At 56.6% G+C, this 17,383-nt stretch overlaps 8 protein-coding genes across 8 annotated transcripts; 4 read left to right on the plus strand and 4 right to left on the minus strand.

The window, feature by feature from the left end:
• Positions 1 to 297: 297 nt before the first annotated feature.
• On the plus strand, positions 298 to 1,733 carry EV422DRAFT_564041 (uncharacterized protein; the record flags this gene model as incomplete). The annotated part of the gene is made up of 3 exons (XM_053072150.1): positions 298 to 392; positions 879 to 1,596; positions 1,677 to 1,733. The coding sequence occupies 3 exons, from the start codon at positions 298 to 300 to the stop codon at positions 1,731 to 1,733; spliced, it is 870 nt and encodes a 289-aa protein (XP_052929700.1).
• Positions 1,734 to 2,093: 360 nt separating this feature from the next.
• Positions 2,094 to 4,835, plus strand: EV422DRAFT_583637 (hexokinase-domain-containing protein). The gene is made up of 5 exons (XM_053073419.1): positions 2,094 to 2,890; positions 3,214 to 3,305; positions 3,380 to 3,825; positions 3,921 to 4,222; positions 4,306 to 4,835. Exons 1-5 carry the CDS (start codon positions 2,248 to 2,250, stop codon positions 4,377 to 4,379), a joined length of 1,557 nt encoding a protein of 518 aa, XP_052929701.1. The 5' UTR covers positions 2,094 to 2,247; the 3' UTR covers positions 4,380 to 4,835.
• Positions 4,793 to 5,564, minus strand: EV422DRAFT_491614 (histone H2A variant H2Abd2 copy A; the record flags this gene model as incomplete). The annotated part of the gene is made up of 4 exons (XM_053067550.1): positions 4,793 to 4,975; positions 5,058 to 5,129; positions 5,227 to 5,282; positions 5,477 to 5,564. Coding segments are annotated over 4 exons (399 nt in total), but the record flags the coding sequence as incomplete, so codon positions are not given.
• Positions 5,565 to 6,475: 911 nt separating this feature from the next.
• On the minus strand, positions 6,476 to 8,503 carry EV422DRAFT_515876 (GroES-like protein). Its single transcript, XM_053069348.1, has 6 exons — positions 8,252 to 8,503; positions 8,034 to 8,183; positions 7,710 to 7,953; positions 7,064 to 7,591; positions 6,898 to 6,986; positions 6,476 to 6,831 (listed from the first exon to the last, which is right to left on the minus strand). Exons 1-6 carry the CDS (start codon positions 8,360 to 8,362, stop codon positions 6,676 to 6,678), a joined length of 1,278 nt encoding a protein of 425 aa, XP_052929703.1. The 5' UTR covers positions 8,363 to 8,503; the 3' UTR covers positions 6,476 to 6,675.
• Positions 8,504 to 9,304: 801 nt separating this feature from the next.
• Positions 9,305 to 10,438, minus strand: EV422DRAFT_564045 (uncharacterized protein; the record flags this gene model as incomplete). Its single annotated transcript, XM_053072151.1, has 1 exon — positions 9,305 to 10,438. The coding sequence occupies one exon, from the start codon at positions 10,436 to 10,438 to the stop codon at positions 9,305 to 9,307; it is 1,134 nt and encodes a 377-aa protein (XP_052929704.1).
• A 1,132-nt stretch (positions 10,439 to 11,570) lies between these two features.
• On the plus strand, positions 11,571 to 13,664 carry EV422DRAFT_515880 (uncharacterized protein). Its single transcript, XM_053069349.1, has 2 exons — positions 11,571 to 12,110; positions 12,430 to 13,664. The coding sequence occupies exons 1-2, from the start codon at positions 11,625 to 11,627 to the stop codon at positions 13,312 to 13,314; spliced, it is 1,371 nt and encodes a 456-aa protein (XP_052929705.1). The 5' UTR covers positions 11,571 to 11,624; the 3' UTR covers positions 13,315 to 13,664.
• A 23-nt stretch (positions 13,665 to 13,687) lies between these two features.
• EV422DRAFT_515883 (uncharacterized protein) lies at positions 13,688 to 15,643 on the minus strand. The gene is made up of 3 exons (XM_053069350.1): positions 15,511 to 15,643; positions 14,282 to 15,433; positions 13,688 to 14,183 (listed from the first exon to the last, which is right to left on the minus strand). The coding sequence occupies exons 2-3, from the start codon at positions 15,370 to 15,372 to the stop codon at positions 14,102 to 14,104; spliced, it is 1,173 nt and encodes a 390-aa protein (XP_052929706.1). The 5' UTR covers positions 15,373 to 15,433; positions 15,511 to 15,643; the 3' UTR covers positions 13,688 to 14,101.
• Positions 15,644 to 15,789: 146 nt separating this feature from the next.
• On the plus strand, positions 15,790 to 17,197 carry EV422DRAFT_159038 (uncharacterized protein). Its single transcript, XM_053064953.1, has 2 exons — positions 15,790 to 16,808; positions 16,882 to 17,197. Exons 1-2 carry the CDS (start codon positions 15,875 to 15,877, stop codon positions 17,151 to 17,153), a joined length of 1,206 nt encoding a protein of 401 aa, XP_052929707.1. The 5' UTR covers positions 15,790 to 15,874; the 3' UTR covers positions 17,154 to 17,197.
• Positions 17,198 to 17,383: the final 186 nt, after the last annotated feature.

Here is a 17,383-nt window from a genome sequence, read left to right on the forward strand (position 1 = left end):
CCCATCCCCTTGTTGTCCAGGCACGAATTTAAGTGCGGTCCAGCAAGTTTGTTGATGTAACCACTGATGAACTCCACCACACACCCCTTCGAAGAGTTGCTGATCGTCAACGTAGTTGGCCATCGCCGTCTGTGCCTGCAACTAGCCGGCGCACGGCCCGACATTGGTAAAGACCAGAACTCCGTGATGGGGGATCCTTGGTCGATCTCGCAGGTGTGATTGACTTCTATGCGAAGCTAGCGCGCACCGTCCATCTCAAGCCCCTGCAATGTACGCGCCCGAAAGCCAAGCGGCACAATGCTCGAATGCGACGATAACGCCTATCCAACATGGAGGATGAGACGTGGCGGAAGCACCGGTTTGCTTGTTGTTGTTGTTTTGGACATCGTGACGTACGATTTGATGGCGAGATCCTGTCCCGTTCTTGCAGGTAGAGTATGTCCCGATCCGACGTACATGCTTCGTGCTTTTGAAGAGCATGACCGGAATGCGGCCCAAAGGGCCTTTGCGATCTTCTTTGATTGGGCAGACTTCTAACGCGTACGCTTTGACTTGGGGTCAGGCTTGGACCCAGACTTTGGTTTTGCAGCTGCAGTCAGGCTGCAGTCGTCTTTTGTTTGGGTGGCACAGTGCCCGTGGGTTGGCGTTTGCGTCGTTGTTTCTTTGGAGGAGGGAGCGGGGGTTCTTTGTCATGTACTGTAGCTCCAGACCCGGCAGCGTCCGTCCAGACGGTTCTCGACTTTCAAGTCCACTGCACAAAGCATAAGTACAGTAAAATGGCCACCGCCCTACCCGCGCACCTGCTGCTTCGCTCGCATCTTGCGGCAGGTGGCCTCCGTCTCTCGCCATGATTTACTCAACTGCCTCCGGGTATGCAGAGCCTGGAACTCCGCACTCCCCGCGCAAGAACGGTGTCTCATCAAGTACGACTTCGAAGAACTCGATGGCATTGGGTGCGGACGTGTCTTCAACAACGCCGCGAGTCTCCACATCCAGGCGCTGGATACCAACGCTTACAGCATTTGGGACGGCCCGAACATCGCCTACCTGACCTCCGAGTTTGGATTCCTTTCGACCATGCAATCCGAATTCCTTTCGACCATGCAATCCGACCTGCGTGGCATTGACAGTGATAAGATGCGCAGATATCATCCGAATGCGCCAAAGGATATGTCTCAATGGTCGGCCTTGAGCGCTGATCTCGCGTTCCTCGCTGGGCCGCTCCAAGTCATCGGCTCGGAATATACCGAGCTAGATGGGACCGAGCACATTGACCGCAGCACGGGATATAACGGAGAGATGGCATTCCCATTGCTATTATCAGCTGTCCCTGAGTTGGACGACCCATCCGACGCGGTAGCCTGCAACGCTCTTCTCGCTCGGCTGCAGGTTTCAGAACACCTTCGCGGATACTACGGAATCAGAAGGATCTCGTTAGCAGATGAAGACGCGGTCATGGCGTTTCTCGTCAGGCTGTTCGAATGGGATAGACGATTCTTCCGCGGGTGGTTCAGTCTCGAAAACGATGCGCAAAGACAGACCTTAATGAGACTGCATCAGGCGCTGAAAGACGACAATATTGTCGAGCTGATCGATGTAGATCGTCCAGAAGCGACTTATTACGACGTTGGTCGCGGCGGATGGGATGGGAATTTTTGTTTCTTTGTCTTGTGCAGGAGGGGAACGACGGGCCGGAATGTGGTGGGGTGGATGATGTTCCAGAATTTGCATGATTATGAGACTTTTCATTGAAGAACCTTTCAGGTGTAAGCAACATGTAGCATTATTTACTATATAAGTGAATTCATGTCTCCACATACATACTACGGGAAAGTTGCCGCAGCAGAAGTGGTTTAAAGACCGGGCGTCTATATAGCCTTCCACCTTCTTCTAGCCCTCTCTTTCCTTTACCTTTTTCCCACGAAGACCGAGAATCACCGTCCGTTTTGCACCCACCCACCATCCCTACTGTATATATCGTTGTACGTGTGGCCTCAGTGCCGTCGAATACATCGTGCTTTTTACTGTACCTCCAAAAGGTGCATCTCAGGCGAGAGGGACGGACGGAAGCGCTTGAATCCCGAGAGAGAGCGGAACGCGTTGGTGCCGTGTCTTCTCTGAGAGGCTCTAATAATATCGATACAATGACTGCGTGCGTCATCCGGCGGCAACAAAGACAAGGCCTTTTTCCTTTTGAACAGAACCCTCCAAACAGCATTAAGCGACCTCGTATTCTCCATAGCAACCATGACTCAACTCTGGTCCGCAGACAACAGGGTCCCCCTCTTCGTATTCGGCCTCACTACAGGCATCGCCCTCACCGCTGCAGTCCAATATCTCGTCACAAGCATCTCAGGCACCCCGCTGAACCTCCGCGCCGCTGCCGATGAAGATCGCGACCACCGCTCCTCCTCCTCCTCCTCCTCACAACAAGGCCCCGTCGCCCAACGCAAGAATGTCGAAACTGCCACCCAGCGTCTCGAGCGCCAGTTCACAATCTCCACCGCCATGCTCCATAACCTCGTCAAGGCCTTCATCCGCGACATGGAGCGTGGCTTGAAACGCGACAACGCTGTCATGAAGATGATCCCTTCCTATGTCATCCGTAGACCCACCGGTGACGAGACCGGAACGTACCTCGCTCTTGATCTCGGTGGAAGTAACTTTCGTGTCTGTGAATGCACTCTCGCTGGGAAAGGACAGGTCCGCATCCGCCAGAAGAAGTTTGTCGTGTCCGAAGAGTTGAAGACCGGCACCGCCACCGCCTTGTTTGATTACTTTGCCGAGTGTGTTAGTTCCACTATGGATGGGTTTGGCTTGGATAAGCAGGCCGGCACGAAATTGGGTTTTACCTTTTCCTTTCCGGTTCAGCAGCAGGCTTTGAATAGAGGTGAGTGACCGAGCCGGCGAGCGACGAGCGATAGCGAGTCCACTGTAATACCGAGCGCTAGCGAGGACGAACGCAGTGAGTGCGAGCGAAGCGAGTTCCGCGCCGCAGGCGCAAGTCTAGGCGAGCGTAGCGAGCCCCTGTCTTAAACCGTGAGCGACAGCGAACAATCGCTTTTATTACGCATCGGCGACCAACATCCTCGTCGCGAGCGGAGCGAGCAGCATATCGTTGGACCATCCAACCATCTTCAACCATACCGTTCAACCATCATCCATCATCCATCCGCATCCATCGATTTCTAACTCCGCCTCTTCAATCCATAGGAACCCTGTACCACTGGACAAAGGGCTTCACTGCTGAAGGTGTTGTTGGCCAGGATGTCGTGGGTCTTCTTGACGCTGCCTTGCGGAGGAAGGTTGGTTTCGTCTCTCTCCATCAGCGAGACGTTCGCAACATATGTCCTAACCTCCTTCTTCCCTCGCAAACTAGGGCCTGAAAATCGACGTAACCGCCCTAGTGAATGACACCGTCGGAACCCTCATCTCGCACGCGTACCTCGACACGGCCACCACCATGGGCGTGATCCTCGGCACGGGCACTAACGCCGCGTACGTCGAGCGCCTGGAAAACATCCCCAAATGGACCGGCCCCAAATGCCCTACCAACGAAATGATCATCAACATGGAGTGGGGCGCATGGGGCCAGGACGGGATCATCCTCCCCACCACGGACTACGACGTGAAAGTCGATCGTGCGAGCCCGAACCCGCAGAAACAGAGTTATGAGAAGATGATCTCCGGGTTGTATTTGGGCGAATTGACGCGGTATATTATAGTGGATTTGATCTCCACTGGGGAGCTGTTTGCGGGACGACGGTGTGAGGCGTTGGAGGTGCAGCATAGCTTCGACACGGCCAACATGTCGCGTATCGAACGGTGAGTCTCCATTCCTTCTCAACGTTTACTTTACCCCCACACAATCCGCCACTGACACATATCTCCTTTATCTCTCCCCCGCCCCCCTTCCCCAGCGACCACTCAATGGAACTAACAGACACCCGCTCCATCCTCGAGGACCTCTACGCCGTCAAAAAAACCACCCTAGCCGACCGCCGCCTCGTCAAACGCATCTGCGAGCTCATCGGAACCCGCGCCGCGCGCATGGCCGCGGTCGGGATCGCGAGTGTGGTCACGAAAACGAATAAACTTGCCGGAACGACGGTGGCGGTGGACGGGAGCGTGTTTGAGCATTATCCGCATTTTGCGAATCGGATGAGGGATGCGCTGAGGGAGCTTTTGGGCATCAATGCTGAGGGGATTGTTTTGGCTCAGGGTGGGTTTGAATTTGTGCGGAGGGGTGGTTTGGGGTGACTCTCCGTAACTGATGCTGATCTTGACTTTTTTTTTTTTGGATAGCCCGCGACGGATCAGGACAAGGTGCTGCACTCATCGCTGCGCTTGCTGACCACGGCGAGGAGAAGTTGCAGTAGAATTCACGAAATCACCCTTCCCTCATTCGGTTACTGTTATCACCATGCCAAAAAAATGTCGATTTGGACTCCTCATTCATATTGTCCCCGCCCTGTGTGTCTTTCTGCTACGCTTTTTTCCCCTTCCCAGAGATCATGATGAAATGAAATGAACACTGCGTACGGTTATGATAGTTTGGAACGGATCTGCTCCTCGTAGAGAAAAACCGTGCGATGGTCGAATACGAACGGCACAAACAGAGGGGCGACAAAGAACCGCTCCATGTCGCTCAAAGAACACGCACTCCGGCAACAAAAATCCCAAAAGTCGTCCCCAAAGATCAATTCCTCTAAACCATCCATTTGCAGAACATCCCTCCCATAAAATAAAAAGCCAAAAAGAACAAATACCTCTGGCGCCCCCATCCATCACTTCATCCCGCCCGCGTCGTCTTCCCCCCCGTCTTGCCACCCCCCGTCTTCCCCTTCCCACCCGCGGTCTTGGCCGGCGTCTTGACGGCCCCCTCGTCGGCCGTGGCTGCTTTGCCTGCTTTGGACGCTTTGGGGAGAAGCACGGCGTGGATGTTGGGCAGCACGCCGCCTTGCGCTATCGTGACCTGCGGGGTGAGCGAGGTGAGCGGGGGTGTGAAAGATGGGTGGGATGCGGAGAGAAGAGGGGGATGCGGGGAAGAAACGCACCTTGTGAAGCAACCGATGCAACTCCTCGTCGTTGCGCACGGCGAGTTGGAGGTGCCGCGGGCTGATCCGGGTCTAATTCACCAAAACCCAAAAAAAAAAGAGAAGAACATCTGGTTAACGATCGGGTGGATATATGTGGTCGGGGGGCGAGGGGAGACGCGCAACGCACCTTTTTGTTATCGCGCGCGGCGTTGCCCGCTAGTTCCAGCACCTCCGCGGAGAGGTCTAGTGTGACGTGGAAGCGGTGGGGGGAGGAAATGTCAGTGAGGACCATCGGAGCGAGGATGGGGAGGGAGGTTTTCGCCCCCCCTCGAATGAATCCATTTTCTCTCGCCCTTGCTACCCATCATCGGGGGTTTCCTCCCACATGGGCGAATACTCACCGAGGGAAGCTACGGAGAGAAGAGAAGACTACTTACATTCGAGCACGGCAGCGAGGTAGATCGGCGCACCGCCGCCGATGCGTTTGGCGTAGTGGCCTTTCTTCAGAAACCTATTCACGCGACCTTTTTTTCGGGAGGGGGGGGTTCCGGAAGTCAGAGATGGGTTTCGTTATATGGACTGTTGTCCACGGCTGTCGTAGGGGTGAATGGGACAGCCCACGACGTACCGACGGGGAATTGCAGGCCTGTAGGGGCGCAGAATTGAACAGGTGAGGGACCCGGGCGGATATGCCCCCGCCCAAGACAGTGGTGGTTAGCTCTCCCGTCTCACTTACCGGCACGGTCAGACCGCGACGTCATCTTCCCTCGCACCGTACGTGGACCCTAGCCATTCCACAAAGTCAGAAACGGGGAAATCAGCAAACCAAACCATGTCCGCCAAACGAAACAGCACAGCCCGGTGGAGAGTCGGGTGTGGGTGGACTCACCCGCGGCTTGCCGGCTTTGGCGAGGAGGGCGGAACCTGCATATGCGAGCAAAGGATGAGCGTGTGTGGGGGGTGATATGCAACGAACCAGGACCTCCCACTCCCGCGGCCTTTGCCATCCCGTCCACCTTATGTGTCGCCCGTATGCACGCACACCCTCACACAGAGAACCGACCACCCCTCCCGACGTTGTGTAGGCTACCTTCTTTGACGGTCTCGACCATCGTGCGCGCGTTCTTGAGGTGGGCGGGCTGCGACATGGTTTTTCCGGGTTCGAGCAAGTGGCGGTTTATGGATGGATCTAAGTCGAATGGGGGAATGGGGGAGGTATGGGACAAAGGGTTTGCAAGTGTTGATCGATTTGTAGAAGACAAACAGCGCAGGGGACTGTTTACCTTTTAGTGGTGATGTCGGCGGGTTGTGGGGTGGGCAGAACGGTGTGGAGAAGCCACGGCTGGTGTTTATCTCTGTGAGATTGACAGCCGGCTGTTGCTTAAGTAAGTGCGCGAGCCCGTCAAATCACACACCAACGGCTCTTTTTTCGGGCACTGCGTAGTTCCCTCGCAAACTTTCACATCCACTCCACACAAGATGCCCCAGCGCAACACCACACGCACCGTTCAAACTCAACCGTGAAGCAGATGCATATTCGACGTATATGTACATTATGATGATGATAAAACTCCCCAAGAAAGTAAAATCCCCCACTTCTCACCACCCCCAGTCTTGGATAACCTTTCCACACCGCCTACTTCGAATAACTAGTCGTAACAACACACTTGATGATCCCATCCTTCTTCTCATCAAACAGCGCATACGCCTTCGGCATCTCCTCGAACGGGAAGGTGTGCGTGATGACGAAGGACGGGTCCATTTCGCCGGTTTCGATGAGGTGGAGGAGGTGCTAGGTGGGATGGAGAGACGGTGGGGTTAGACGTGTGGGAATCCGGACGGGACGGGACGGGCTTACCTTCCAGTATTTTTGGACAAAGACTTGTCCGCCGCGCATGGTGAGGCCTTTTTCCATCTGCGCGCCGACGGGGTACTGGTTTGCGAGGCCTACCCAACGAAGAAAGGACCGATGCCCGTTAACGCATGTGTCCAAATGGAGGGTTTCACATCGAGTCGGTACTTACCAGCGTAATCCCCGATCAGCACGACCACCCCACACTTCCGCACACACTTGATACACTCGGCGACGACATCCACGCCATCCGTCTCCAGGTTCAACCCGCGCTGGATCGCATGCAGGTAACTCTTGTTATACCGGAATCCGACACAGTCGATCGCGACATCGGGCCCGCCTCCATTGGCCGGGAAATGCTTCATGAGCGTCTCGTACACATCCTCCTTCGCAAAGTCCAGCGGCACACACCCGATCGACCGCGCAACCTCCAGCCGCGCAGCGACGGTGTCGATCACGACCACCTTCTTGGCCCCGCGATGCAACGCCCACCGTGCAGCCATGAGCCCCACCGGCCCGGCCCCCCACACCGCGACGGTGTTGCGCCCTTCGGCGGACGAGACTTCGCCGAGGTCTACCCCGTGCCATCCCGTGCACGCGATGTCGGAGAGGACGATGCCGTGCGCGTCGGAAACGCTGTCTGGGAGAGGGAGGAGGTTGACGTTGGCGAAGGGGACGCGGGCGATCTCTGCTTGGAGGCCTGTTCCGAAAAAAAAAACCCCCCAAAGAATAAATCAACATGAATTGTCCATGATCAACACCCCTCGTCGACATTGCCCCGACCCGCCCAAAAGAGCGTTGTTAAGCTCCGCACGCACCATCATACCCGCCCAACAGATGCGAGTACCCAAAGATGCCCGCGGAATGGTGGCCATACAGATACGTCATGGTCCCGGAGTTGTTGGTCGTCTCGCAGCTCGAAAACAGCTCCTGCTGGCAGAACCAGCACTCGCCGCACCCGATGATCGCGGATATCACCACCCGCTGCCCGACGTGCAGGTTCGTCACCTCCGCCCCGACTTGCTCGATTATGCCTACGGCTTCGTGCCCGAAGACGTCGTGCTGCATGGGCATGGGTTAGTGGGGTGGGGAAATGGGGAGGGAGATAGGGTAGGACAATCGAGGGGTTTGGGTCTCCGCACCTTCTCGATCTCGGGAATCTGCCGATGATACAAATGCAAATCGCTCCCGCACACCGTCGTCGCCGTGATCTTCACAATCGCGTCCTTGGGGTGGCTGATCATCGGGCGCGGGCGGTCGACGACCCTCAGATCCTTCTTGCCGTAGAATTCCTATATATATCCGAGAGGTGAGCAAAGCAAGCTGATGGGGGAGATAGTTGACGGCCGGGACGCAGTACCAGAGCACGGGTCTTGAGAATCGGATCCTTGATGCTGACGGTAGGCGTCGCGGTCGGGACGGTGCCGACGAGCTTCTCCGGGAGGGAGCCGATGTAGTTTTGGACCTGCATTGTTGTGCCTTTCGGTTTCTTACTTCTGTGGTTTTGGTAACGGTGCGGATGTTGCGACTATATCTCGTGCGATGATGGATGGCTTCGAACGAACTCGGAGGACGTCCCTCCACCCCCCACCCCCGCTTTTTATACCCCCCACCCTTCCCATCCACAGCGGCATTCATGCCATCCCGTTATCCCGCAACGCCGCCAGAACAGGTTCAAACCCCGCCGATTGTGCGGGAAATCGCAGGGTGTGAAGTGACAGCAGAGTGACAGTTCGGCGGGGCGCGTCAAGGTGTCGTCATTTCCGCGTCTTTCCGGGGAGGGGACCGGACCGTGTTGTTGATTTGGGGTTTTCGTAGGTGGTATGGCAAGGGACGGGTGGAGGAGGTTGCGGGATGTGGGGTATGGCGCATGTCCGTCTGCGGCATGCATGCCCGTGATGCCACAAATTACGGTATATAGAAGCGGGAATTTAGGAATTTAGGTCCGAAGCCTCGCAAGTCGCATGAAGTGGATTATATGTAACCTGACATCATACAATGCATCGGCAGCGAGCTCTTACATAGCCTCCGACAAACGGCCTGAAGCTAAGTTGCTCAGAGCTGTGAGTTTCGTCTTTCCTCAGCCAAGCCACATACAAAAGCAGCGAATAAAGAGTTCAAGTCCTGGGGATCGAAAAGTCCATGCGAAGGTGGAGTGGGGGATATGGGAGACACAAAACAACACCGCAATTGGCACAGAGCCTGCTATATTTGTATGATTCTCAATTACGTTTGTATTGTTATTCCGTTTCCCGAATATGCGGGGTGGGGAGAAGACGAGATCTATCCTCGCAGCGATTTCTATAGGCCCGTCCACCATTCTGCACAGCTTTGCTACAATCTTTCTACGTCCATTCACAATCCCAATCGCCGCGCCGGTGTGCGTAAGTGAGATATAGTACCTCCCTACACTCTACTCCTGCTTCTCCCTCTGCGCCCCACCCTTCTTCCTCCGTTCCTTATTGTACTTTGTCGAGTTCCGCACCGCCTTCCGTCTTTTCTGCAATTTGTGCTTGTTCATCGCCTTTCGGCGTCGTTTGAGGATGCTGATCGCGTGCATTGTCTTGTCTTCGGTGGTGGATGCAGGTGCGTCGCCAATGGCTGTGGTGCGTTTCGCAGCGAATTTGTAGATCCGGCCATGTCTCCCACTGCGACCACGGATGAGGGAAGCGGCGGTGGGGTTGGAGACACGCGGACCCATTTGGAAGGCGTCGAGAGCGGCGGCAACGGGGTCGGAGTCGTCGATATTGTTTTCTGGGCCGAAGGTATCAAGCATCTGCTGCTCGGTCAGGCCCAACTGCGCTTTGGAGTCCACTAGCATGCACGCAAGGACCTCTGCCGTGTCCTCATCGACGGGTTCCAGCGTCCTCGGGTTCGTGAAGTCGCGGTCCACTACAGCTTGTTTCGCAAGCGTTATCGGATTCGTAACGGAGGAGGGCGGTGGGGAGAGAGAGGAAGGGAGAGGTTGCGCGATGCGTTTACTCGCGATATATTCAGACACGGTGTCGAGCGGGTGTTTAGGCCGTTTCATGCGAAGCTGAGCTTGAGAGACGATGGCTTGTGGGCCCGTGGGGTAATGCGGGGCGCCGAATGTGCGCAGGGGGGTGGAGTAGGGGACGGTGCCGAAGATTTTGCAGTATTCGTCGTTGTAGAGTGCTAATACCCGCTTCTCGCCAATTCGTTCGATCAGGTGTCGAAGATGTGGGCCTTCAGCAAACATATTCCCCGTCGGCCCCATCGTGGTTGGCGCCGCCGTCTCACCCCTCCTGGCAGTCTCAATCTGCACGACCGCCTTGGCACCATAACTCTTCAAATTCAAAGGTCTATGTTCTGCAAAAAACGCCGCATGGGCAAACAACCGGTCGTTGGGGTGAGGTGCAGGGGGTGTGTTGCCCTTTTGAAGTTGGAGGGTGGTTGAGGGTTGTGGGGCGGCGGCGCGGATCCCGTTTCGGCCGTCTGTGATGGGCCGTATTTGGGAATGGCGGAGGCGGAGGGAGCGGCGGGAGGCTGCTGATGGGACGCGGGATGTGCAGCGGGTTGATAGCATTGTTGCTGGATGTGGTGTGGTTTGGCTAGCGCCGACTCAGGCCGTCGAGTCCAGTGTCCTTCGATATGCGCCGCAGTTCTAGAGTATTGTCCTAAATCAGGAGTAGCAAGCGGGGTCTGAGGAGGCCGATGATCTGCCTTCCGGATGTTGTTTGTTGTTTGGGTGGCAGTTGAGGAAAGACCCGTCGGCAGTCAGTCGCTCAGCAACGAGACATTGCGGTCACGTGCGCTGTTCATCTTCTGCATTAAACCAACTCGCTCACTTTGCCACCATGCAGCTCCACCCAATACGCAACGGCCAGCACTGGGCAGAGGAGTGAGACGACACGCCACCAGGACATGCGATTAGGGGATATCCTAGGACTAGGACCCGGACGCCGAGTTGGAATGCCGCGACAGGAAGTCGGGGGTTAAAACTGGGAGGAACATTCGTGAGACTGACTGCTCCGTCCATTTGATTCATTCGCGTCGTTTCTGAGATGAGGATTCGGACGGAGATTTGTCGCATGATTCATTTGCCGGCAACAGGAGGGATATCAATGGAGATCACCAGCACTACAGGACGGACGAGCAGGGCATTCAAAGAGATTTCGTTGCCGCCCATTATCAGTACATTTCACCAGCAGTCTCTAGCGGAAGGATGGGCAGGGGCCATACGGAGCTTGCCCCGACGCCTACGACTTGCTTTTGCATTTGCAAAACTCGCACTTCCGCATATGCCACGCTGAGAAGGACATTGGCGGAATGTAGTGCAGTGATGTGATATGGAATGGATACTCGTGCCAAGGTAGCATATACAGTATCTACTAATATGCAACCTCTGACGACGTGCGCAGAGAGCTAGCAACGCGCGACCATGGGGCACGAGTAAGGCTTTTGTTTACTCCATCCGGCCGTGTTCCCCGGGAGTCGCAGTCCACGTTTTCATCAGGGAGCTGACGAAGTTTGCTGTTTGTCCGATTTCAGTTGTGGACTGAATTTGAAGGGTGCAAAATTGATCTGGCTGGGTGGCGGCCCCCCCCCCCTAATTCATCATAAGGATACATATTTACAGTAAGTGAGGGATCCGAGTGTAACATCCAAGTGCGGCGGGTGATCACTTTTGACAGGGCCCAACCCCCAACCCCTCCAGATTGATTAGGAAACGGGTGCAGAATCTAAACAGAAAGGACGGCCTCCTTCTTGTTATGCGGCTAAGAAACAACGAAAGAGACAAAAGGCCCTCGTCGCCGGCCTTTCCCACGACTCCCGCACATTCCCAACCAACACCCTCATCACCCCACTGCTTCGTCGTCGGCTGGCCCGTACGTCCTCGCTCTCGCCGTCGCTCACTGATACCATATAGAGTCATAGAGTTTCACACACACCCCAACCACAACCCCCAACCACAACCAAAAATGCGCTCCGCACTCTTCGCCCTGGTCGCCGCCGTCGCAGGCTCCGTAAACGCAATCACTGTCCTCGAAGCTCTCCGCGCAAACGCTGGGACCGCCCAAGTCGCCGCCGCCATCGCTGCTCACCCGGAGTGGGCCGCTGCGACCCCAAAGACCTTGATTGTTCCTACTGATGCGAGCATTGTCGCTGCGAGGGCAAGGGGGAATCTGGCCCCTACGGATTTGGGATTTGTTTTTTTGCCTACTGCTGTGGACCATAGGGATAAGGCTAACTACAAGGTAAGGCCGAGTGAAGGGACCCGAGCGGGTGCGACCCAAGGGCTGGCGACCCGAGCGTTAGCGAGGGCGTTTGGTTTCGGTCAGGGAATCCGAGCGTTCGTGAGGACGACCACAGCGAACGCTCGGACTGGGACGAGGGGAGCGAGGCGCAGGGATCATTGAGGAAGGCGAGCCCTAGGCGAGCCACATTGCGCCTACGGCGCTAGATTTTCCTCACCTACGCATGGTTTCAACCATCCAACCGTCGCTTGTTTGTTTTCCCACGCCTCGCTCATCCAACTGACCTTTGCTTCGCGTCGGCTTGCTTCTATTGTCGCAGGTCTTGAAGGCCCCCCAGACGGCCCTTCTGTTCGACAACTACGTTCCCGCCGGCCCACCGGAGATCCACGTCCGCTCTTCCACCCAGCAGGGCCTCATCACCAAGGCCGTCAACTGCGATGACGGTTTCTTCTACGTTTCCAACATCCCCTTTGAGGCCGCGGTTGTGCCCTCGAAGGCAATCGTCGCCAACCCGGCCGCCACCTCCTTCCTCGCTGCGTTCACCAAGCTTGGACTGGTCGCCACCCTGGACTCGCTGACCGATGTGACCATCTTTGTCCCCACGGAAGCCGCCATGGCCGCCGCCGCACCCGCTCTTGCCGCCTTGACCCCTAACCAGCTCGCCTTTGTCCTGGCCACCCACATTGTCCGCCCCGCCAAGTTCAGCACGGAGCAGGACAACGTCGCCATGACTTCCCTCAGCGGCCTCGCCCTCCCATACACCGTTGTCGGTGAGACCGCTTCCCTCGGCGGTGCCGCGATCGGAACCCTCGTTGACGTGCCCACCTCCGCTGGCGCCATCCACACTCTCAACTCCGTCATCATCCCCGGTGTCGCCAACCTGCCCCCCGCCGCCCCCGGTGCCCCTACCATGTTTGGAACCATCCCCATCGTCGCCGGTGGTGCCACCGCACCCAACTCCACTGTTTCGTCCGTCGTCGGTAACCCCACCACCTCTTCTACCGCGACCGTGACCAGGCCCATAACATCCTCCCGCGTTACTGCCGCCGCGACCCGCCCCGCTGTCGCTACCAGCGTTGCACCTGTTGTGTCTGCGACTCCGTCGGCGGCTGCCACTGCACCTAACTCTGGCGCCAACTCTATTGCTGGGTCGTTTGCGGTTGTTGCTGCTGCGGCTGCTGGTGTCGTCGGTCTTGCCTTTTAAAGGTGACATTTTCCCCATATCATAGTTTACACATGGCGTCACTTTTAGTTTTGTGAGACGGCGTAGAACATTTCATACAGTAGATGTGCTCTTTGCACAGACAATTTATCCCCCTCCATATTCCTCTACCCACCCACCGTATATACAGGCCTATATGCATAGATAGATGGGGAGTGGTATCACACAGTTCTGTCATGTTGAATTCGCATCAATATAGTCATAATCCGAGTTCAGTCCGTTGCAAGACGTTCAGCTTTCCTTTGTTCTTTTGTTTCGTGACCCGACACATATTTGGTGAGTTCAAACATCGGATTATGAGCAGTACGAATAGGGAAAAACGAGGGGGAGGGGGAGGGGGGGAGGAGGGGGGGGGGGGGGGAGTATATTGTATCTGAGCAAGAGGTAGTGAGAAGTGGGATGGGAGAAGGGATGATTTCCAACTGCCAACGGGAAAGAGCGGAAGATATTGCGGGGAAACGCACGCGAGATGTCTATCACGGGGGAACCCAGCGGGAACCCGCTTCGATGGTCGGCACGGAACTTGGGCAAATGTGTAACTCCCCTCGTTGACACTCCGGCCCCTCATCAGCCCCCAAGTCGTCCCAGATACCGCATATGTAGCGGGAGGCCATCCACCCGGCACGACAGAATCCACCAGCGGCTGGGAAGTCTATACATCAACTCTGCGGACATCTTCAGTGCAGCGTTGCCTGCCTAGCGAGTGTGGCGTGTGCACCTCTCTGATTCCAGGCTTGCGCTCGGTGGAACTGGGGCCTCGGGGCTGTTTTCAGATGTCGAGCGACATGGTGAACGCGTGCACGGTCGCGCCCCAGCCTATCTGCGCATCGTCGTCGTCTGTCAGGTTGCCCCTACAAGTCCCAAAAAAAAAGAAAGAAAGGGGTGTGTGTGTGTGTGAATTCCCCCCCTTACACGGCCCCACCCCAAGAAAACTCCCAATGATATTTACCAATCCGGCTCAGTCATATCATTCTCGTTCCCCACATTCTCCCAGCTCTCGAAGCCCTCCAACGAGTCCACCACAAGCTCCAGCCCCGCCGGCAGGGTGTCCCCACACGTCTCGAGGAACCGCTGCACGCAGTGCGTTCCCGAGATGTCCAAGAAGGTCAGATGCGCCAGGTTCTTGATGATCGCGGGGAGATGCATATCCGACGCGTTCGTGCCCGCTATATTCAGGGATTCAAGGTGTGGGAGAGCCGGTGGATGCCGCGCGAGGGGTTCGAGGGCGTCGTCGGTGACAAAGGGGAGGCATTTGAGTTCGAGGTGGCGGAGGTGGGGGAGGAGGGCGATGGCGTCGCGGACGCCTGCGTCTGTGAGGCGGTCGCAGTAGGCTAGCGAGAGGGATTGGAGGTGTGTTGTTTTCGCGAGGGCGGGGAGGGCGCGGTCGTACAGGGATCGACAGCCTTCGAGGTCGAGGTGGGTTATATGTGGGCAGGCGTTTAGGAGTCGCTCTAGGGCTGCGTTGTTGACGAATTCCCAGTGGCCGGGCGCGCTGAGGAGGTTGAGTTCGCGGACCAGCTCGCCCAGGGTTTTGTTCTTTTCGATGGTTTGGAGAAACTTCTCGAACGCGGATGCGCTCGCGATCTCGGGAACGGCGTAGACTGTCGGGGTGGCGAGGTTGTTCCAGAGCTTGCAGACGCGGGCACAGCGGGCGAGCGTGCGGCCGTCGCTGGCGAGGAGGATCTCGGCGATGAGCTCGAGGGGGAGGAAGGTCACTGTCATTGATGTGCGAGGGGCGGTGGAAGGTGGGAGAGTGGGTGCGGGTGGGAGGCTGAACCGCTTATACGGGATCGTAACCGGCCGACGGAATTGACGTATCTTCTGAAGTTTCACTCGTGATTTATGGTCAGGCTGAGGCGGCGGTCTGGGGCCTCCGAGCGGTTGGAAGAGTCCTAAAGGGGCGCTGATGTTGATGGGACGCCGTAAGTCTAGGTTTGAGTGCAGGGTTCCGCTGGTGCTGGTGCTGTTCTGTCGGCGAGTAGGGCGTTTGTGGGTGGACGGGAAACAACTTCGGAAGACACCTAAGGAACAGAGATGCATTCCGTGCGCGGAGATACGGAGAAGGGATTGAGTTGGGGGTATGTTCTGCAAGCCCTTCTATCTGGGCACGAATGTAAAGTACAGTATCACCCGTTTGAACTCGATGCCATATGGGCCACAGGTGTGACAAATACATACCTTGTTTGCTCTGAGTGAGTGGGCGAGACTGTCTCAGCAGAGAGACCTCAAGTGGATAGGGAGACGTTGCGCAAGAAGGAACGAGAACACTTGTTGCGAGTGGTGGTAGTTCGTATGCGATTTGTGTTGGGCGAGCGGGAGTAAGTGAGGGAGGAGTGTGAAATGCGGGGAAGATCAGCCATGAGGGTGTGGCTTGTGCGTGGCGTCTGCGTGGCTTGTGCGCTGTACGTAAGCGCTCTCTCTCGACCCTCGCATGAATCGCTTCCTGTGCTGGGAAGGCTTTGAACAGCCAGCAAGGAAGGCAATTGCGAGGAAAACACTCCGGTCCTATCAAGGCGCCTGCTCTCAGCAACCCAACGCAGCTATGCCGCCGAAAAAGGTCGCCGCCGCCTCCACAGATTCAGCAAAAAAGAAGCTTCCATCGCCTCCCAAGGTCGCGAAACCACCACTCTCCAAAGAGGTCGTCGAAACCAGCGACGACAGCACCGACTCCGAAGAATACCAGGCCATCCGAAAGCAGGCGACGGCTTCCTCGCCGCTAGTCTTCAAACCGGTGGGGGCAAAGAATGGCGTCAAAGCGGCCGTAGCGCCGGCGGAAAGTCCGAATGAGAGTGAGGACGAGGAGGAGGAGACGGAGGACGAGAATGATATGGGGGCGAATGCTCCACCGGCAGGAGACAACGACGACGAGGAGGATGAGGATGAGGAAGATGACGATGAGCCAGACACCAACGCCTTCGACCACCTCCACAACACCCCATCCGTCGACGACCTCGAACTAGACTACCAGCCCCCAAAAGGCTTCACCCTCGAAACCCTCGCCCGCACATCCATCTCCAACCCCTTCGACGTCGACACTCTCACAAAGGACGATTCAAAAGAAGTATGGCTCTTCCGCGCCCCGCTGGATGTCTCCCTTGAACAACTACGTGGTCTCATGCTCAAGACACAGTCAAAAGCACCACCGAGCGAAGAAGGCGAGTTGTTAGGCACCCTCCCCATCCCCACCTCCGGCCCCCCAACCCACGCCTACGGCGTCTTCGACGTAACCCACAACCCCCTCGACGCCGCCGACCTGCGCGTCGTCCTCCCCCAGGGTAAACAGCAGCGGTACGCCCTCCTCCCGCACACAGCGAAACCGATCACGCGGTTCCTGAATGTGGCACCCGTGGACGATGATGTGGCGAGTGCCGAGGCGGTTAGGAAGGCGGGGGAGAAGGCGAGGGGGGAGAAGAATGAACGCATGGTGCATCCGGAGGGGATGCGGTTGCAGAGTGCGCCGTTTGGGTTTGATACCGGTAAGATTTGCAATCACGTCTTTCCAATGTTCTTACTACTTGAAAACTAACCCCCTTTTTCTCGCGAAAACAGCCGGCCGCGCACTTGAACTCTCCCTAGCACGCTACCCCCATCTCCAACCCACCACCACCTCCACATCCCCATCGACAGCCAAATCACCCAAAAAATCAAAACACACTAAAACCCCATCAACAACAACAACGACAACACCAACAGCCCCATCACCCGTTAAGAAACGGAAACGCTCCAGTGCGGTGGTTGAGGAGGTTGCTGGGGCGGCCACGGCGGTAACCCCTCAGGCGGCGGTACCGAAGAAGAAGAAAAAGAAGAGCGAGATGGAGTGAGGCGAGGGTTGCTGTGGAGCCAGGGTGATGACGAGGGGGGTTTGGAATTTGGAGTGGGGGATGGAGTGGGGGGATGTAGAATGAAAATGAGTAGAGAGGCGCTTTTGGAGTGGGGCTTCGCCGTCGGGGACCTCGCGAATGGCACAACCGCCGAAAGAATGACTCGACACGCATACTCAAAAAAAGGGAACCTACACGAGACGGAGCCGAGGGCTACCCGTGTCTTGTCT

The sequence above is a fragment of the Fimicolochytrium jonesii genome, assembly GCF_025526975.1.
Source record: "Fimicolochytrium jonesii strain JEL569 chromosome Unknown EV422scaffold_2, whole genome shotgun sequence".
In the NCBI taxonomy this organism is placed as follows: Eukaryota; Fungi; Chytridiomycota; class Chytridiomycetes; order Spizellomycetales; family Powellomycetaceae; genus Fimicolochytrium; species Fimicolochytrium jonesii.